This window comes from Camelus ferus, chromosome 15 (genome assembly GCF_009834535.1).
Source record: "Camelus ferus isolate YT-003-E chromosome 15, BCGSAC_Cfer_1.0, whole genome shotgun sequence".
NCBI lineage: Eukaryota > Metazoa > Chordata > Mammalia > Artiodactyla > Camelidae > Camelus > Camelus ferus.
In genome coordinates, this window is record NC_045710.1 from 11,502,215 (window position 1) to 11,522,908 (window position 20,694).

The 20,694-nt window shown below is 40.7% G+C and overlaps 1 protein-coding gene across 1 annotated transcript in view; it reads left to right on the forward strand.

Moving 5' to 3' along the window:
• The window catches only part of VSNL1 (visinin like 1), a 101,029-nt gene that overhangs the window by 22,252 nt on the left and 58,083 nt on the right, over window positions 1–20,694 (forward strand). The window contains exon 2 of the mRNA XM_006191380.3: window positions 19,245–19,411. Coding sequence (XP_006191442.1) covers window positions 19,250–19,411 — 162 coding nt within the window. The 5' untranslated portion in view covers window positions 19,245–19,249. The remainder of the gene's footprint in view (window positions 1–19,244; window positions 19,412–20,694) is intronic.

Genomic DNA, 20,694 nt, shown 5'->3' on the forward strand with positions numbered 1-20,694 from the left:
TGTGCCGTGCCAACATTTATTGGATTTTTAGGTCATTTCTACCTAAAAACAGCTTACCAATACTTCCCTGAATGTGAAGTATGGATAAGACCATCTCAGCTAAAAGAAGGGATGGGACGTATTAATAACTGATGTGTCCAGTATATCTGGTAAGGAATAACCGGGAAGGTGAGATGAAGGGGAAGGGAACGACATGACAAAGGGAATTCAGGCACTTCACATACATCAATAACACAATAAATTATCTTCAGAGCAAGACCAGCAGGTTTATAATATTTCTCTGTTTAACAGAAGAAGACAGTGGGGCTTTGAGGGAGTAAACAATGTGCTTGGTCAACCAGCAGATCCAGCCTGTTTTACTTCAGAACTTGAGCTATTTGCAGACTCATTCAAGCCAGGAGTGTTTAGCTGTCCCTGGCATCAGTCAGTACTACAAGCTTCGTTCTAGGGAGAACATTGGTTCATCAGTCAACTTGGTTAAGTTTAGATCAGGTAAGACAGCTCTTAAGATGTTAAAAAAATAATTGCTAAAACATTTGAGAATTGCCTGTGTACTATCTAGACGTCTAAGTCCTTTAAAAATAAGGTACAGTTTCATTATGAAGGTAATATTTGACAATGAAAAAGAATCTGAAAAATACTAAAGTAGAAAGAAATTTGTCATCACCCAAATATTCAAAGTTAATTATTGTGATTACTTGACATATTTCTTTCTGGTCTGTTTTCTATATGCCTACTTTTTTACCTAGTTGTGATGTAGATAAAATTTACCCTTTTCTAAGTATTCCTTTTAGAAACCAATTCTTTTAACTATATCACGTGTTTTTCTGGAGTCATACTCTTCTGTTTTCTTTTATCTAGTCTTCTTCATGCTTCAGAAAGGATTTCAGTTAGGTTTAGGAAATGTATCAAGTACAATAAAATAAAACAGAAAAAAATGAATTTAAAAAGAGAGATTTTAACAAAGGAAAGCAAAAACTTTCTTCTGATTTGTTCTATCTCACACTTCTGGTTGTTAAATAGTTTTTTATATGGCTTGGCAACATCGTCTGTACCATCCTTGAGTCATTCTGACTCAAAATTTGCTTCCAGAGCCTATAAGCTGAAAGAAAATATATCTAGATAGTTGGCCAAGGAATGTGCTTCATTCTGGCAATGAAAAGCATATTTAGCATTAAGTGGACTTCATTACACTGTTTCATGAGGCTGTTCAGACTGACCTTCACAAGATTATCCCAATTCTCATGCTTACAGTTCTGGAAAAACAACAGTAACCACAAGCAACTACATACTCATTTTATGTGCTCAGTACAGTGGCAGGAAACCGGATGACTCAAAGAGTTACTGTCATACCAACTTTATGGATTCAGAACTCAAAATCAGAATCTCTCAAGATGCCTTGCAAATATTTTGTTTAATTATTGTGTCTAATATCTCCATTCACAGATGAAAACTGAAATTTTATAAGATCATTTTAAGAACACTTACTGAATGTCCGTGTAGTAAAGATGTTGATGAGCAATACAGGGTCCCCATCTCCAAAGTGTTCCATGAGTCTAGTAGAGTCGGGCAAGTAAACAAGTAATTGCAGTCCTCATAAACAACCTTGAAAGTGTTAACTGCAGATGCAATTTTGCACCAACAAAGCAGTCATAAGACCATGAAAACTGAACTTGAAAATTCCACTTTACTTTGTATATCACAAAAATGAAATCACTTGAGAATTACCAACAGAGAATAAGAGAAATTATTTTTTCCTAAACGTAAGATGGACATGCTTTAAATTATTCAGTAAAATTCTTAGCGTCTGGCACAATTTTCTCCTCAGTAGTCTGCCACCACATGTTTTCTTTGAAGTGAACATGATTACTCTGTATAAGGGCTGTAAGAAAACATTATTATCCAAAATTATAATGGCACCCAAGCTACTTGATTAGTTAATCTTCAGCAATGGAAAGTACCTAGGAAAAAGACAGTTGGGATTAGAGAGAAATCTGAGTTACAAAATGCTTTAAGAGAAAATTTATTAATTTTTTATTGTAAAAATTTCAAATATATAGAAAAGTTCAGAGAATAGTAATAATAAACATTCATTGACCTACTACCTAGAATTTGCAAATATTAATGCCTTCCATATTTTTAAATTATCATCATTTTTCTTCTCAATCCCACTCACCTCTCTTCTTGCTCAGAAAAATAATTCTGTTGAACTTGGAATGCATTTTCTTCATGAATATATTTGTTCTTTTAACTAAGTATGTATATCTCTGTAGTATCATTTTGGCTCTTTGATATTTAAGCAGATGACATCATACTATATGTGTCATTCTCCAACTCACTTCTTTCAAAAATGTTTTTAGATCACTATTTTTATTCATATAATATCATTCATTCATTTTTACTACTGTATAGTATTTCATCATGTGACTATACTTCAAATTAATTACTCATTTCCTGTTTGATGAACATTTAGGTTGTTGGCCCTTTTTGTTTTAATTTGCTATTAAAAATTTGTAGTATACATCTTTTTCACATGTCTTCTTGTGTATCTGTGTGAGTTTCTCTAGGATATACATGTCAAAATGGAATTGCTGGGTCATGTTCTCTATGCATCTTCTGCTGTATTAGATATTGTCAAATTGTTCTCCAAAGAAGATGTACCAGTTAATAGTCCCACCAGCAATACGTTAGAAAGAGTTCATAGTTTTTCTACATCCTTACAAACACTTGATATCAACATATTAAAAAAATATTTTTACCAAACTTTTTATAAAAAATGGTCCTTTGTAATTTTCCATTTTCTTACTGTTTATTGGCCATTTATGTTTCTTCTCTGTAAGTTATCTATTCATATGCTTTACCTGTTTTCAATAGGATTGTTTATCTTTTTCTCATTCATTATTTGGAATTCTTTATATAATCTGAATACAACTCCTGGGTTATATACATTGCACGGGGTGTAGCTCAATGGTATAGCATTTGACTGCACATTGCAAATATCTTCTCCTTGCCTGTCACTTACTTAACTTTATTCATGGTTGTTAAAAATAGTTACTCACTTTGAGATAGTCATATTTATCAATCTTTTACCATGATTTGTGCATATTTTGCTTAGCTTGGGTTTTAATCCATCTGAAATACAATTTTGTGATTGGTGTGTGGTTGGGATGTAATTTTATTTTTGTCCTTTAGACTACATTATCCTAACAATTATATTGAATATACTTTTGACAGAATTTCAGACTAATGGGAACTTGATAGGGCAGAAGGGATGGTGAAGCATAATGCAGGCGTCTCAGTGTCTTACTTGGGCTTGCAGACTCATGGCGTTTCCCTGAATTGTTAAGACAGAGATGAGGTCCTGCCCACTCTGTCCTCCATTGCCTTATGTTTCTCTGGAAGATAAGTAGCTCATTTCTTCTGTCACCTGCTTGGTGTTTTTGTTGTTGGACTCTGAGTGAAAATTGCATTTGAAGAGAACATTAGATTTGTAATCAGGAGATTAGGTTCTGGAATTACATCTTCCATAGATATTCTCTACACTCTTAGAAAAAGCTTGTGTCTTCTCTAGGCCTGTTTCTCATCTGGAAAAGAAAACCATTATCTAAACTAGAATCTATTTATTTACTCCTTCGGGATCTCAGCCTCCTCAGCTTTATAAATGGGAAGATTAATTAGACTTTACAAAGATCTTTTCAAGCTCTCATATTTTAATGTCAGTTAAAATGGTAATGTATAGGAAATCTCTCACCACTGACATTAATGTACTACCATAGAATCTGGTACATTATAGAAATGTGCTTATCACTCCATATTATAAGTTGTAATTAGATTTTTCACGTATTACTTGTCTCTCCCATTGGGTCATCGGTTTCTGTAGGAAGCAGGCAGCTTCTTATTCATCTCCATATCCGGATACATAGCAAGGTTTCTGCATCATAGTCTGTATTTTTTAATCAACTCTAACACTTTATAAATCAATAATAAACAAATTACTTTTGATAATTTCTTTGATAATCCCCCTCAATGTTTTCTCTTCTCACTCTTTCTGATACCCGTATTAGTAATATGTTGTTTACTGGAATATTCTCTATTTTTAAAAGTTTTTCCTCATTGTTTCCCATCCTTTTGTCTGCACATTTTATTAATAAGGAGGGAGATAGGAAAACAACTGACTTCATTTTTTCAGGATCGAAACTGTTGATATTTAATGCTTCTTGATTTCTGATATTTTCCAATGGGTTGTACCAACATATAATTTTACCATGTTTGATTATTTGAAAGATTGAAATTGGCCATTGATATTTCATCTCTTGTTCATGTTCAGTTCATGTTTATTACCCAACTTTCTATCATATTCTCTTCCCATTTATTTTCCAGCACCTTTAATCTGTAAAAGATATTTATGTAGCATATTTTTCCCATTTTGATATTTGCCCTTTTTTCCTGGTGTTTCTAGACTCCCTAAACTTTGAGTTTATTTAGTTAAATCCATCAATCTTATCTTTTATAGTTTCTGACTCTGCTTTTATATTTAGAAACTCTAATTTCACCTTCTTATGTAGGTTACATATGTTTTCACTGGGTTTGTTTACTATTTGTGTTTACTCTGGCATGAATTATCTATTCACATTCTAATCACCCCTCTCATCTGATGGTAATGATTTCCTTGATTATTGGAATTTGCTTTATACGTAAAGCTCTATGTATCATATAATAGTGATTAACTTTTTGTCTGGCATATTTTCAGTTTCTAATAGTTTTCTTTGACTTAATTTTATATTAACTGATTATTCCAAATGTTAATGATTTTTTAAAAGATATTTATGGTGTGGTTCTGACTTACTTTTTTCACCAAATTGCTATCAAGTGGTGATGATGGCATCACTTACAAAATTACATTCCCTTCCCTCTTGTTCTGAAAAGCTTCCTTGATCATACATTAAGTAATTATGTATAGCTAAATCTATTTCTAGACTCTCCATTCTGTTATGCTGATCTATAAGTCTATTTTTGTGCCAGTAAATCCTTCACTTATTTGAGGAAAACTCAAATTTCCTCTCTTGAATCTTTGCTTCTTCAGCTTAAACTTTCCCAGGTCCTTCGATTGCTGCTTTTGTATTTAGCAACCAGCCCCCTCCCCAACCCTCTGGGGGCCAGAAGCCAACAACTGGGTGATAACTGACCAAGACTCAAAGGACCCTTAAGTTGCCCCACCTGGGTAAAGAAATGCATAGATCAGGGCGGCACCCGGGCAAGAAAGGAGAATGATGAACCCCTACTTTGAAATAACAGTTTTTGCCCTGGAAAGCACTTTCTTATTTCTCATCTCCTTTAATAAGGCAGAATAGCTAACAGTGGGTAAGAGCCTTCCAGGGTTCAAATCCCAACTGCACCATTTTCTTAACTGTGTGGCCTTGGGCAAGTTTCTTAAATTCTCTAAGCTTTATTTTCCTTGACTATAAAATGAAGACATACATGGTATCTACTTCATTAAGTTATTGTAAAGATAAAGTGCATAATCCATGAACACATGGTAAGTACTTGATAAGCCGTGATTATTACTGCTAAACTATCCCTCTATAGGTTTATTATTTCATTTAACATTTTGAGATAGTGATTAACATAAGGCAATTTAAAGTTGAATGAATAGGATAAGAAAGTTCCAGTAACTTTCCTAAAGGCACCAGCTAATACAAGTACTGGAGTTGGGGATCTCAACTCATCTAACTCCGAAGCCCTTGCTCTTTCCTGTAGGTGACCCTACTGCACAGCATGATGTAAGTAATCGGTTCTTTGGGTTCTTCAGTAGTTATGTAAGTGAAGCTGTGAATTCTTAAGTAAAGGTAAATGTAAGGTTCAAATATATAATTGTATTGAGATTTCCTTTTGATTTCAACATGGAAGGGCATGAGATTAATGGGAAGGAGAGATACAGTTTTATCTTAATCTACAAATTAGCTGATGGAGAAACATATCCCTTCAAACTCAACCTACTGCTCCAAGTGGCAGGGACATAGGCCCAGAAGCATTTGTCATCCCCACAGGGTGCCAGAGGAAGCAGCACTCCCTCTCCTTTAGCACATGGTACTTGTGCTCTCAGAAGGCCCACGGCCGGGAGGGAGGTGGGTAGAGGATGCCATGTTAGCAGCCTGTGCACACAACTGCCAAGTCAAACAGAACCAGAAGGTCTAATTTTAGCCCTCTCAGCCTTGGCATTGTCCCTTTTAGCCAAGACATTTTTCATGCACCACAACAAAACGCTTTGTTCCAGCCTTACTGGATACCTCACAAAGACCCAACAAGGTCAGAGTGAGCATAATTCAGAGCTGGAGACACATCAAAGACAGGAACCTCAATGGAGAGGGTCAGCTCTCCTCCAGCAGTTTTTGGTAAATGTGCTCTTTCCATCCACCTCCCAAAGCTCCAAGAAGGGGCATGCGGTTGCCTCCTCTTCCTCTAGCTGCTTGGGAAGCTTCTGTTGGCTGCTCATCAACAGGTGTCTTTGCTCCATCATTCCTGGGATGTGCAGTTTTCTCCTTCCCCTCATCCCTGCCTAACACAGCTGACTTCTTTCTGTGTATCTGGGTCTTGTTTTCTTTCCTGAAGTGTCCTGGAAAGTGCACTAGCTTAAGAGCTGGAAACAATTTTACAATTTACATACTGTCTCTGTGGTTTGTCCCTTACAATGACCCAGTGAATTAGGTGAGGCGGAAGCTTTCATAGAACTTTTGGAGATGAGAAGATGGAAACTCAAAGAGGAAGCTAACGTTTGCTATGGTCACACAGGAAAACACTGGCAGAGTTGGGACTGAAACCCAGATCTGGTGTTTTAGGAAAAGGCATGGTCATGTTATCCTATCAAAGCACAGAAAACCCACACAGGCCATTTGGGAGGGCCTTGGGAAATGTTTCCTGAGGATGTCAGTGGTATCATGGTCAGAAGTTCCAGGTTGAGAACCCAGAATGGTGGTTCTTACCTTCAGGAAAATCACCATTTCTGTATTTCCTGGAAAGATAGCAGGAAAGCTTGATCCCAAACACATCTGGAGATTTTGCTGTTTCCAAAGCCTTTGTAAGGAAAGAAGAATAATTTTCCCTCTGTTCTCTAGGTTCCTGGTTAAGAACCTCTTATAATAAAAGACAGATTAACTGGAGAAAAACAAACAAGTTCAATAGCATGTATATCTCCTTATACAAGGGAAATAACCAAGAAAACTGGGTAACTTCTGAGATTTATGCCACCACCTTAAATACCATGTCAAGCTAAAGATAAAAGATGTTGGTGACCAGGAAAGTCAGTTAAGGGAGGCTGTCGGGCAAAGCACATTAAACAAGGGCATGATTGTTATACAGATTAGTCAGTTGCCTTCTCCATTGATAAGAGTTTCTGAGATCTAGTCATCTCCCTCTTCTGTACAGAGAGGGAGACACACTTACAAATGGAGATTGCCTTCATAAATAGAAATGTCTGTTTCAGAACGGTAATTTCTACTCAGTTTTTGGAGATTCTCCTATGTCTGCTGTTTGTTAAAAATAATCAGCCTGGGAGTCAGGGACTTTGACACACAGGGCTCCCCTCTGAACACTGTGTCAACCTGTCACTGCTTCTCTAGGGGGTTGAGATGGGTGAGGAGGTGACAGACTCCAGATTCTCCAGAGCTTCTCCTCTGTCATCATCGCTTCACCCAGAGCTAACCAGGATGGGCTTCAGAACTAAAACTCTTTGACCTGCAAATGAACCCTGAAAATTTGCTGTGAATTAATTGTTTGAAAAGGGGATGACTTTACTAGAAAGCACCACCAAAGTTCTCTTTCCAGGATTCCTGAGACTGATTATTTTGTGAACAAAAGACATTTTGTTTGTTTGTTGAAATTATTTATGTACATTTTTTCTGATTATAAATGTTATATGTGCACGTTTTAAAAAGTTCAGAAAGATATTGAGGAGTGAAATATTACCGTTATACTGCCTGCAATTATAACCACTCTTAAGATTTTGATGTAATTAACGTGCTGCCCAAACTTCCTGTGCACACAAACGTGAGCTTGTGTACATATAAAGCAAAGCGAGGTGATTGTACATACACTGTTTTGTGACTTGGTTTTTTAACTTAACAGTTTATGACAATGTCTTCTCTCCTTTTTTCTTTTTTTGGACCTCAAGAGCAGAATTCTGTTAATCACATTCCTCCATTCGTGGCACACTATTATCGTTGTCTATATAAAGCCCCTCTGGTGTTTCATTATATATATTTTTATCTTCTGCACTCATTTCCATTCTCCTCCTCCATTCTATTATATTTAATAATATGTTCTCAGGTAAATGTTTATCCTTGAAAATACAGTTGTTTTGTGTATTTGTGTGTTTTAATTTAAACAGATGACATTGACTCAGTAGTAATTCATGCCATCTAATGGCTTCATCATTTCCGTTGTGTAGTTCTACCAAAATCTATTTAACTAGTTTCCTAAAATGGACATTTAGGTTATTTTTTTGAAAGGTGGTTTTTTTAAATTGGTTTAAACAACGCTGGGTAAACATTCTTGTATATATGGCTCTGCAGATTTGTGATTATTTCCTTAAGATAATTTTGAATGACCACTTTGTGAAAAATTATCCACCCAATTTTTCATTTTCAACTCCTAAAGTAGTTTTGTTACTAGTTCCCTGAAGTTTCCCCCCCACCCTCTTTCTCTCTCTCTCTGTCCTGCTGTCTCTCTCTTTCTCTTGACACTTTGCTGGGCTCTTCTAATGGCACTTAGGACCATCATTTTTGATCTCTGTTTTACTAGGTTCTTTCTTATTCCTCAGCTGATAAGCTCTAGCTCATTGTGGACAGAGATCACAGGGTAGTTAATTGATTCAACAGTATTTCCTGGGCATCTGTTCAGTGGTAAGCTCTGAACTGGGTGCCAAGGTGAACACGACAGTCACTTTCCCCTTGAGGAAGCCTAGGTCTGGTGAGATGGCAGACATGCCTTATGGTGACCACGCCATGGCAGGTATCATGGTGACAGCAGTCTGTACAAGAGTTGGGGTGAGAAAGACAAAGCCAGACAACAAAGTTACTGAAAATGATCCCCATCTGTGTCTGGGATGTGGATTAGAGTTACTGGAAGACCAAAGTGGACCTAATGGGAACTGCTCTCAAAGGAAAAGGAATAGCCATTAAACAACCAGGGAGGTTTGGGATAATACAGGAAGCTGGAGCATAGGGTGGGAACATGGGGAAGTGTGAGACAAGGTTCCCAGGTGGGGGACAGAGTAGGTCCAGGTAAGTGAGTCTTGAAAGCCATGCTGAGGATTGGCTTCAGAGTAAGGGTCATGGGCAGGGCAGTGATGTGATTGAGTTTTGTGTTTTAGAAAGGTCATTTTGGCTATAGTGTGGAAGATGGATTTCGGTGGGGGGCAACATCGTAGAGGGGGAAGCACATTAGGAAGCTATTGTAATAATCAAAGTGAGAGATGATCATGTCCTGAACTAAAGTAGTGGCAACAGAAAGAAGTAGATGGAATTTGAGAGCGAGTTGGAAGTAGAATCTAGTTAACTCTGTGACTGATTAGATACAAGATTATGAAGAAGAGGACAGAGTCCTGGATAATCCCCAGGCTCTATGAGGGAGCCTGGGAAGGTGGTGGGGCCATTTCCCCAGAGAGGAGCACAGAAAGATATGTTGAGTTTGATACGGTTGTAGGATATGAAGGTAGAAATGTCTAGCAGGTAGATGGATGTATTCTCTATATTCAGGAAAGGCTTACACTAGAGAGGGATTTGGGAACCATATTTATCTTTGCAACATATGATAATCTCAAGTAAAAGTTTATTAAATAAGTGAATAAGTCATACTTCAGCATCATACTTCCTTCAAATAGGAACATTTTATTTCTATAAAGTTACCTTTATCTGAGAAATTCAAAGTTCTCTGTACTTAAGGCCCACCAACATGAGTTAAAGTACCTTTTAGAATTACTGTAGAGATAATAATTGAGGAACATGGCAAGAGCAAATGGTTCTCAGAGGGGAAGACCACCAGCCTAAGAGTCAGAAGACTTGAGTCTTCTTACCAGTAGGTACTTGGACGTATTACTCGCCCCTTGAGGTATCCAAGTCCTTACTCTGAGGACAAGGAGAGGGCTCACACCACTGACACTCAGGGCTGCTCCTGGCCCTGTGACGGGGTGTCCAGGTGACGTCTGCACTTCTCTCTCACAGCTCCCTGCTGCTTTGAGATAGGGCCAGGCTTCCTCCCCACTGGGACTTGGCAGCACAACCTGGAACACAATCTGTTGGACAGAAGGTGGTGATTATTAATGAAAAAATTTCCTCTGTGACCTCACAGTGCTAAGTGAGGTTCTGACACAGCCAAAGACGGCCCATTTCCTTTCATAGAAATTGATGCTCAGAAACACACAGAATGGTCAGAGTCAAGACGCACAGGGAAGTAAAAATAAGATGCAGAAAAGGAGGTGGGCGGCTGCTTGAATCACTCCCAGGTGAAAGGTTACCAGCATTCATCAGCTCACACTTCTGTTCAGTGGGTGAACGAGGAGTTGGATGGAAACTTCACTCAACAGTTGACGCTTCGTCAGGGCTGTGGGGTCCTCAGATGACTCTCCTCTGATGGGTTGGATATGAAGCACTGTTACTTACAGGAAGGAGAGCAAATAGGACCACAGTAAGATTCCCCATATTTCACAATTTGTGTCCTTCTTTTTAATGCAAACCAGGCCTGGTGTAGGTTAGCGTGATGCTGAGATGTCTAGGCCTGAATCCTGAAGTATTGGCCTCTCTGTCTTCTGGAGCAGCCCAGTTTGCTGGGTCCCATGATGAGGGTAATAATCACTGCTGTTTCTTGAACACCTGCTATGTGGAAGGCCCTGTTAGAAGGAATTCACTGTGTTATCTCATTTCATCCTCAAAACAACCCAGTGAGCAAATGTTATCATTTCCATTTGACAAATGAGGAAACCGAGGCTCTGACGGGCAAGGAACTTATCGAAAGTCATACACTCTGTATGCCCTGGGAGCATCATTTGACCCCAGGTCTGACTCCAGCACATGCTCCCCCCCCCAAACTAAGTCCAAGTGAAAGGTAAAAGAGACGTGTCCTGAGAGGAAGAGCAGGGAACCCACAAAATGGGGTCCAAGGGAAACTGAGTCTGAATAGAAACTTTCCCAAAGATGTAGCCCAGCACCTGGGCATCGAGTGTGGCTTTGGTCCCAGTGGTGTTTCCTGGGTGCTCAGGAAGCGTCCTCTGTGCCCAGGAAAGGAGGAAGAAGATGGCAGTTGAGTCTGCCCCCCAAGGGCTTATCACGCCGCTTGACCCCTTGTGGGTTAGAATCCCCAAGCCCCTGGCCGCCTGGTTGCCAAGTGGGCTTAGTTTGGAACCACCTAGTCAGACCCAAGGGCTAGTGTCCACTGGCAGCTTCCATCCTGGGGTCACTGCTGTCCCATCCAGTCAGCGCTCCAGGGTCCCTGAGCTGTAGGACAGCTCAGGTGGGAACTTGGCTGGAAGCAGCTGGAAAAGGCCTAGGGAGGGAGGCCACTCTTCACTCCCTAGTCACAGGGACTGGATTGGCTCTTCCCAGTCCTACAGGTCCCAGGACCCTTGGCCTATCTCAGTGCTCAAGGATCACAGGTCTGGGCGTTGCAACAGCTCTGAGTCTGATAGCCGAGGTGCGGCAGCCAGGGCCCTGCTAGACCCTGTTACTAACTTGCTATGTTCCCTGACAGAAGTCCCCTAACTCCAGGCCACCTCTAGAAAATGAAGGGACTGCAGAAGGGACTCTAATTCTAAAAGACACATGCACCCCGATGTTCACAGCAGCACTATTTACAATAGCCAAGACATGGAAGCAACCTAAATGTCCATTGACAGATGGCTGGATAAAGAAGTAATGGTATATTTATACAGTGGAATACTACTCAGCCATAAAAAGCAACATGGATGGACCTAGAGATTGCCATTCTAAGTGAAATAAAACAGAAAGAGAAAGAAAAATACCATATGATATCACTCATATGTGGAATCTAAAATAAAGAAAAAAAGAAGGACACTAATGAACTCATCTACGAAACAAATAGACTTGCAGACATAATAAACAATCTTATGGTTACTGGGGGAAAGGGGGTGGGAAGGGATAAAGTTCAGAGTTTGAGATTTGCAAATATTGGCCACTATATACAAAAATAGATTTTAAAAAGTTCTGTATAATATAGCACAGGCAACTATATTCAATATCATATAATAATCTTTAATGAAAAAGACTATGAAAAGGAATATATGTATATTCAGGGCTGGGACATTGTGCTGTACACCAGAAATTGACACACTGTAACTGACTGTACTTCAATTTAAAAAAAAGTAACAATAAAAAAAATAAATAATAAAAAAAAAGAAAACGAAGGGATTGTATCAGGGATGGGATGGGGCCCACTTCTGTGTTCATCTTCGTGTACTTATTTTTTATTCTTTCTGGAACAGAACCCTTGTGGCTTGCCCTAACAGTGCCACGGCCACTGCCATCAAAATGTTTTCCTTCATTTATGACAAGTCAAATAAGGACTCTTTGCCTTATCTTGCATCCCCAAGGATGCAGTCTGTGCCCCCTGCCTGTTTCGTGCTTGTGGGCTAGGACCTCCTCTGTAATCCCAGAAGGTTCCCAGCTGGAGGTAAAGTCAGCCGAGACTGCCATGAGAAAGCTCGTCTCCCCTTTTCTGAAGCTGCTGTGGTCCCCAGAGGTGGCATAAAAGGCCAGCTGGTGATCAGCACTCTCCCTGCCCCTGGGAACTGCTACTGGGGGCTGGTGAGTACTCGGCTTCAGGAGGATGAAGATGAGAAGAGCCAGAGTGCCCGATATTTGCCTTTATTAGAAACAAAAACCCCACACAATGTGCTGGGAAACTCTGAGGCTTAGTTTTCAGGGTGGTTTTAACAGTCTCTGGAAACTAGCAGCCTCATGTCATTTGTTTATAGGATCCAGGAGGGGTGGTGATGGGGATTGTTTCAACATCCTGGCACGTAGATAAACATGCCTCCTGGCTTATGGGCTGTGAGCGTTTGGCATGGGGACTGCACGCTGCTGGGGTGGGAGGGTGGGGCGCCCAGCCAGGTCTGGAGACCGGGGTCTCACCCTCACTCTGCCACCAGTTTCCCTGAGTGATCCTGGAGGACCTCAGACTCTCTGACCTAAAGCCAAGGGGCTTAAAACAGAAGAACCCAGAGTCTAATCTTCGCCAGCTTTGGTCTTCCCTAGTTGTGTAACTTTTTAATTCTTAATGCGACTCCCCAGTAAAGGATCTTGAAACCATATCAAGGATGCCAGAGGGAAGGAGTGAGGAATCAGAGGCTACTTGGGTTATATCTGTGCTGCTTTGGTGTTTTCCCCTTAGACCAGTTACTTTGATTCTTATTCCTGTTTTCCATTGGTGATTCCCAAATTGACCAAGAATCATATTCACCTGAGTTGCTTGTTAAACGTACAGACATCTTTCTAAGAGACGGGTCTCAAGCTGTATTTTAAACAAAATAACCAAGGGTGATTCTTGAAATTAGGCAAGTTTGGGACACACTGCTTAAGAGTTTTCACCTGGGACCAGTCACAGGTGAAGTTGCCTGATGGGGTGCGAGTTTGTCTCTCTGTTCCTTGTGCTCCCAAGCTCTCGGCTGTGAGCCTCCATCTCACCAGGCTCCATATTCCAAGAGGTGAATGTCTTCTGCATCCAGTTCTGAGCCCTTCAAGACTGGAACCATGTCTTCTCTTTATATCCCACTGTGCCCAGCACAGGCCTTTCTCATAGACGATGCCTATAAATGTCCACTGAACTGAGTTGCCCAGAGAGTTTTTGTCTGCCTCAGTTAGCCAGGCCATCAGCCATTATTGGTACAAATTCATGCTTTTAAGGACAAGGAGGAGAGGGGAGTAGTGAGAGTGTGTAGAGACGTGTCACAGAGAATACAGCCTGGGAACCGAGCCTTGCAGGAGGAGTACGGTTTGGGCAAGTGGTAGAAAGGAAAAAAAAGGAGGATCCAGACAGAAGTCGAAGCAGGAGCAGACTCTTCCAGTTGTTTCCGTGTTCAGATGAGGATCCCAGGGCCCAGAGAGAAGACCTGTTTATTCCAGGCTGGCCCAGGTAACCTGACACAAGAACCAGCTCAACTCCCATTCAAGACTCCTTCCACACCTGGCACTGTCATGTGTTCCGTGGGCCTCCCGCCTGAGCCCCGAAAGCTCTTTCATCCTCTGCTCTGAGCCCTATTTCCAGGACTGTTTCTCCTCCAATTTGCTCATCCAGCTGTGCATCTGCATGCGTGGTGGCACCACGCATCTCAGCACCACCCTTGCCCCCGCCAGTCTTTACATGAATCCCACCTACATTCAGCCAGGCTGAAGGCCAGGTTACCCGGGAGAAGCTGGGCGTGCTGTTCTGTGTACCTCACTGCGTGCATCGAGCCTTGATGTGTCCTGAGAAACTGGGCTTAGATACCAGAATGGGCAAAGGACAGGCTCAGGGCAACACACACACACACACACACACAACACACACACACACACACACACACACACACACACACACACACACACACACACACACACACACACACACACACACACACACACACATTTTATTTGAATCCGCTTTAAGACCAAAAGGGTCTGTGGAGGAAAGATGCTCATGGGTGTTTCTCAGCCCTTCTGGTGGGCCTTTTCCCCCTTGCAGGAAGTGTCCCAGTTCTCTCCTTAAAGTACTCTTGCATGTTTTGCCTCTTCTGCTCTGAAATCCTGCTATCAAGGCAGGTTAGGAAGTGGATGAGGTGTGGCCAAACCCAGAGCAGGAAGACCAGTTAGGAGGTGGTTGCAGAATCCAGGCAACAGGAGATGGCAGCCTGTATTAGGGAACCAGTGGGGTTTGAGAGAACTCGTTCACCCTGTCCTAAGCTTTTTACGAGCTGGTTGAGCTTGGGTAAACTACTCAGTCTTTCTGAGCGGCAAACCCCTCACCAATTAAACAGAGATGATAATTATCTCTTACAGCATTGTTATATGAGTAAATATTGTGGCATAAAAGCCTTTTATAAACTATAGTGTGCAAAAATGTGGTCTCTTGTGGTGATCGTTTGCAGTTTGGTGCCTTGTCCCAAGGCCTGTTCCCGGTGGCGTTCAGCCTTGCTCATCAGAACCCTTCCCCCAGTCCCGTTTTGTGCCGCACACTCAGTCTCTCTCTCAAACCGTGAGAAGTTATGTGATTTGAGGCTGGGCTGGTTTTTATCTTATAGCCTGGAACCCTAGCTTAAAAATAATACACTCCAATACCTGTCCCCTCCCTTCTTAGGTAACAAATGCTTAAGTACCAACCAGTTTCTGGGTAAAGAATCCACAGAGCCAGCACGCACCAGCTGCTTTGAGACAAACCAGTTTGAAGTCTGTGACGCATGTTTTCATATTTACAAAACTTGGTTGCAAATCACTGACTGGTGGGGTTGGAAGGACCTTAAAGATCATCTGCTCCAGCTCACTCACTTTTCAACTGGGGAGACTGAGCAACAGGGAAGGAAAGGATCTTGCCTGAGATTACAGATTTAACTAGAAACAGAGCAGGAATAAATCTCCCCCCTCCTCAATTATGTCATGGAATCTTTCAGGAAACATGTTAAATTTGTGTCCTTTCTTTCATCCCAGTCTTATAATGAAGGTACTACGTGGCCCGTTTCACCCCAACCCCCAAACAGAAGGAACGGAGGTGGGGAGGGCACCAGTTCACTTATCAAACATAACTAAGTGCCACCTCTGTGCCAAGTCCTGAGGATGCTGAGACAAAGACACGGGCCTAGCCTTCTAGCTGTTCAGAATTTAGTGATGAAGACAGACAAGGAGACAATCTCTAGGAGGGCAGGCTGTTTTCCATACAGTTACATGAACCATTCCTCCCGTCTGCTGTCTGCACTTCATACTTACGACTGCACTGACTCTCTCCATATATGGATTATTTAAAGAGTGATTTTCCCGGAAAGAAACACACCACATCCCATAACTTGATGAAAACCAGTGAGTACCTAACTGCATAGTGGCTCAGTTCCCCTCATTCATTCATTCCCTCAAGCAATATTTGTTGCGCATCCAGTATGAGGTACCAGGATACAAAAAAAAAAAAAAAAAAAAATAGAAGCAGTCATCTCAAGCAACTAACAGTTCCAGAGAAGAACACATAATGATCATAGAAGCCTTTATAAGGGAAGGGAGATAGATGCCTAGGACGTCAGCCTTGGAAAGTCTGCAACGATTTCACAGAGCAGAGGGCATGTGAGCTGAGACTACTGAAGAAGGAGAAGATGTCTGCTGAGCAGACAAAGGGGATGACATTCCAGAAACAGCACGTGCAAAGCATGAATGTGTGGAAGCATGCAAGCCCTGGGACCTGTAGCAGTTGATTGTTGCTGGCGTGTGAAGTGAAAAGACAGATTGGCAGAGAATGAGGGCATGAGTAGGCAGGGCGGTGCCATGCTAGGGAAATGGGGCTACATCCTGTAGACAGTGGAGAGCTGTTGAGGGTTTTAGGGAGAGGATCAGGTGGTGAGATGGTGAATTTCAGAAATTCACTTAAGCACCATGCAGGAAGTGGGTTAGAGTCAGAGAGCCCAGTGAAGGTTATTAATCCAGGCAAAACCTGATGAGGGCAGTGGCAGCGCCAATCTGAGCCGGGCCAGAACTTGATTTTCTACATGATTCATTCATTTCCAGGCATACCTGAGTGATGGTGCTGACCATGACCTGTAGCCAAAAAGCATGAACTTATGCATTTGCGTCTCCAAAACTGTGATTCATGGTCCTGACAATGTTTCCCCTTGTGTGTAAGAGACCGTCATTTCCCTGGTTACCTGAATGGTTTAAGGCATTACAATGACCCAAGGAGAATCCAAGCTTCCTTGCTTAAAAGAGAAGCTGACAGATTGTTGACCTTCAAAGGCACTTGGAGGAAGTGGTTTTTAATAACCCTTAATCCATTTTCCCATCACTCATACAAACTCACTTCTGAGCTTGTGGTTTTGGTAAATCTAACAGTCTTTTCCAAACAACAGCCTGACAAAGTGATCCCTCTGTCATCCCTTTTAGCCTCTCAAGCCTTCCAGGTTTTGCTCCTCCTGTTCCTTCTCCTGAAGTGCCTTCCAGTCACCTGTCTGTCTGTAATTTTGCACCAGCACCTTGCAGATCCAGATTCAAAGTCTAGCTCTGCCACTTGTTAGCTGTATGATCCTGCACAGGACAGCTGCCCTAATCATTGTGCTGAGTTTGTCACAGGGTTAGAGATCGAGTTTGTGATGTGTTCAGCATAGTGCCACCCCACAGCCACTCTCAGGGTTCAGTAGATATTATTGTTAAGTGAGGTTCTAGCTCAATAATGAAAATTTATAATTCTCTACTGAAAAGAATAAGGAGAAGTACTGAAAGGTTTGGTAACACATCTTTTGAATATCAGGATAACCATGAATTATAGTTTTCCTGCCCAGATTAATTAAACCTGACACCTGAGTACCCACTTGATTTCCACATCCAACTGTGGAATCCCACAGTAACTTATAATTAAGAGACAGTTGCTAATAAGAGACTTGGAACTTGAAATTAAGGCAAAAAATAAGTAGAGAAGCTTCATGGGAAGGGGCACAGTTGTTGATCTTCGGGTCCTTTCCACAGACAGAAGAGTTTGGAGACAAATGGCCTTCTTAACAGCATCTTCTCATTGTGTTCTGTGTTTCCAAGGAAGAAGCTTTCCCTGGAAGCAGTTTGAGTGGTTTGGTTTCATTACAGGGAAAGAATTGTTCAGTGTTAGGGCAGGTTACTGACAGTGGGTGTGGAATCTGTTTTAGAAGAAGATAAAAAAGTATTATGACAACAAGGTATGTGGTAAGATTACCCCTCCGGGCTTTTTCAAGTATACACCTGCCAAGAGCCTGGTAGAGAATTTGTTTCAAGCACATTGAAGGATTATATCCACTTGGGTAAATTCTGCAAAACGTAACTTAGTCTTCTCTAACAGGACTATGAAGATCTTGGGACGTTTCTTCTTATTCTGTTGATCCCCCAGATTTTCAAGTCTAACTTGACTTTTTTAAATCACTCTGTGGTTAGTTTTTCTTTTCTTTTTCATTTCTTTTTTGTTACAAAACAATAACATTCAAGGGACATTTTTAAAAATCATCCTTGATTTTCCTGCACTGACACAATGATTTTAATTTTGGAGTATTTTTTGGTCTTTGTTTACCTACTTACTTCTTAACTAGTCATCACAATAAATCTGAAAGAGTTTTATTATTATGTGAGCTTTATTGAGCAAGAAATTAAAGATAAAGCAGTTAATTAATATTACCCTAAGTAACATATATAGTAAATGGCCAAATCAGGAGTGAAAAGCAGGGATAACTAAACCTACGCTGGGTCCACCTACACTCAGCTGTGATGCTGGCCACACAAGCTGACACATAATCTATACAGGAAACATTATTTTATGCACTATTATTTTTACTTAGGAGCAGGGATAATAAAAAAATGGAATTATGTCAACTGAATTATATCACTAACCAGTCTTTCAAAAAAGCCACCCAGAGTTTGTCAACACTCAAGGCAATGTCATAGGAAGTCTCCGAAGATGAGAAGAGAAATAGAGAATTAATGTGACTGTTAAAAATGAGCTGTTTCCTTTTGAAAAAGAAAAAAAAAAAAAGAGCAGAAACTTTAGAACTAGAACAACCGAGATTCCCTACGCACTGCTGATCAGATTTTCGAAGCCACTTTTTGATCATTTAACCCTAAAGCCCTTCTACTGTTCTTGCCAATAATCACACTTAATATTCCTGCAAACTAAATGTAGAATTAGGCACTTGCACAGTAAGCGCTAATAAGTTGTAGTTCATAAAAGGAGGATATAAACAGTTTCCATATACTTTACATGAATGGCATAAAAAGGGATGGTTGCCTTTCCATTTGGGAGTCAATGCCATGTAAAAGATGACACTTGATAAAGGGAGAATGACCTCTACAGCCTTTTGAACTGGGAGAAGAGTCTTTTTCACTCATCACTTTTCTAGAATACCAAATAGAAGGAATCAGACTTGGGGAGACTTTGATCAGACACACTGGAGGGACTTCCAACCAAGAGAGTGCTCGGAACTCTAGCTTGGCTTCTAATCAAGCTTGAAATGATCACAACCACAGCTCTAATTGCATTAATTTGCTTTTCTTCAGGCAGAATGGGGAAACAGAATAGCAAACTGGCCCCTGAAGTGATGGAGGACCTGGTGAAGAGCACAGAATTTAATGAGCATGAACTCAAGCAGTGGTACAAAGGCTTTCTCAAGGACTGTCCAAGTGGGAGGCTGAATCTCGAGGAATTTCAGCAACTCTACGTGAAGGTAAGTTGTTTTTCAACCTCTTTTTTTTTTCCTTCAGGCTGGAAAATGTTGTCTTCATCAAATGTAGCTTCACATAGTTATAACTTGCAATAGCCAATTGGTTTCAACTCTGGTGGTTTTCCATCCAAAAAGAAAAACGGTCATTCTGAAAAATGCAAAGGAATGTGTTTTGTTCCAGAGATAAGTCAAGCAGTTTCTGAACAAGAAGAGTAATTGTCTAATCAAAACACTAAACAGAGTTCAGAGGATGACAGCATCTGGTAAAGAACAGTAAAAATCTCAGATAATAGTGTTTGCTGATGACTGTTGACAAACTGCTAATTGCCTCCATTGTTTGGCTTGTTAAAGGGATCTGGACCTCTCTCAGTTAAAAAAAAAGTTCATGGGGTGGGGGGTGCTTTTTCACCAAGAAAGGTCCCATTATTTGCAAATCAGAAAAAAATACAGATCCCCACAGCTTTGCATTTAGAGGGAAGTACAGAGCTCTGATACACATCCAGGTATACCAGGATGGTCTTCTACCATTTTATCAAGGTCTAAAATGTGGGCTGTTAACTCAGCATTTTGTACTGTTTCAGTATTAATATTCCCTTGGACATAGATAGAACTGTTCCAGGGAAGGTATAATTTGCACTGCAGTGGTATTGTTTCAGTTTGTCTGAGTTTATCAGTTGTACTGTTCCTAGATTTGGCATGATCTAAGACATTCCATTTTGTTTGTGTGTCTATAACATGAGGCTTGTGAAAGAAAGGCGTTATTTTCCTTTTAACTTTTTCTGACTAAAATGCCAAATAGAAAATCGTGCTGTTATCATTTAGGTGCAGCTAATGTCAGTTTGAGCCAGATGAACCATCCACTTGCATACATGTGTATGGGGTGATTGTGTAAAATGTTAAACATTGTCATTCTCTCCTGAAGTTGAACATTTCACATAGCCTTTGCTCCAGCAATTCTAATCCCTGCAAATATACAAGAAGGGACATGTATAAGGCTCATAGCTGCACTGTTCACAATAGCAAAACTGGGAAACAACCCAGATGCCCATCAAAGGGAGCGTGGAAAATAAACGGTGATAGACTCACACAGCAGTCAAAACAGTTGAACTGCAGCAACGCTGAAATATTAAGTGCAAAAAGTAGTCTCAGAATACTCTAAATTCAAATAAGATAAAAATGTTTTATAAGACTACAAACAAATGCAATATAAATCATATAAAAAAGAAAGCAAGACAGTGATGAACACAGGATTTGAAATGATGGTTACATCCAGTGTGTAAGAGGCA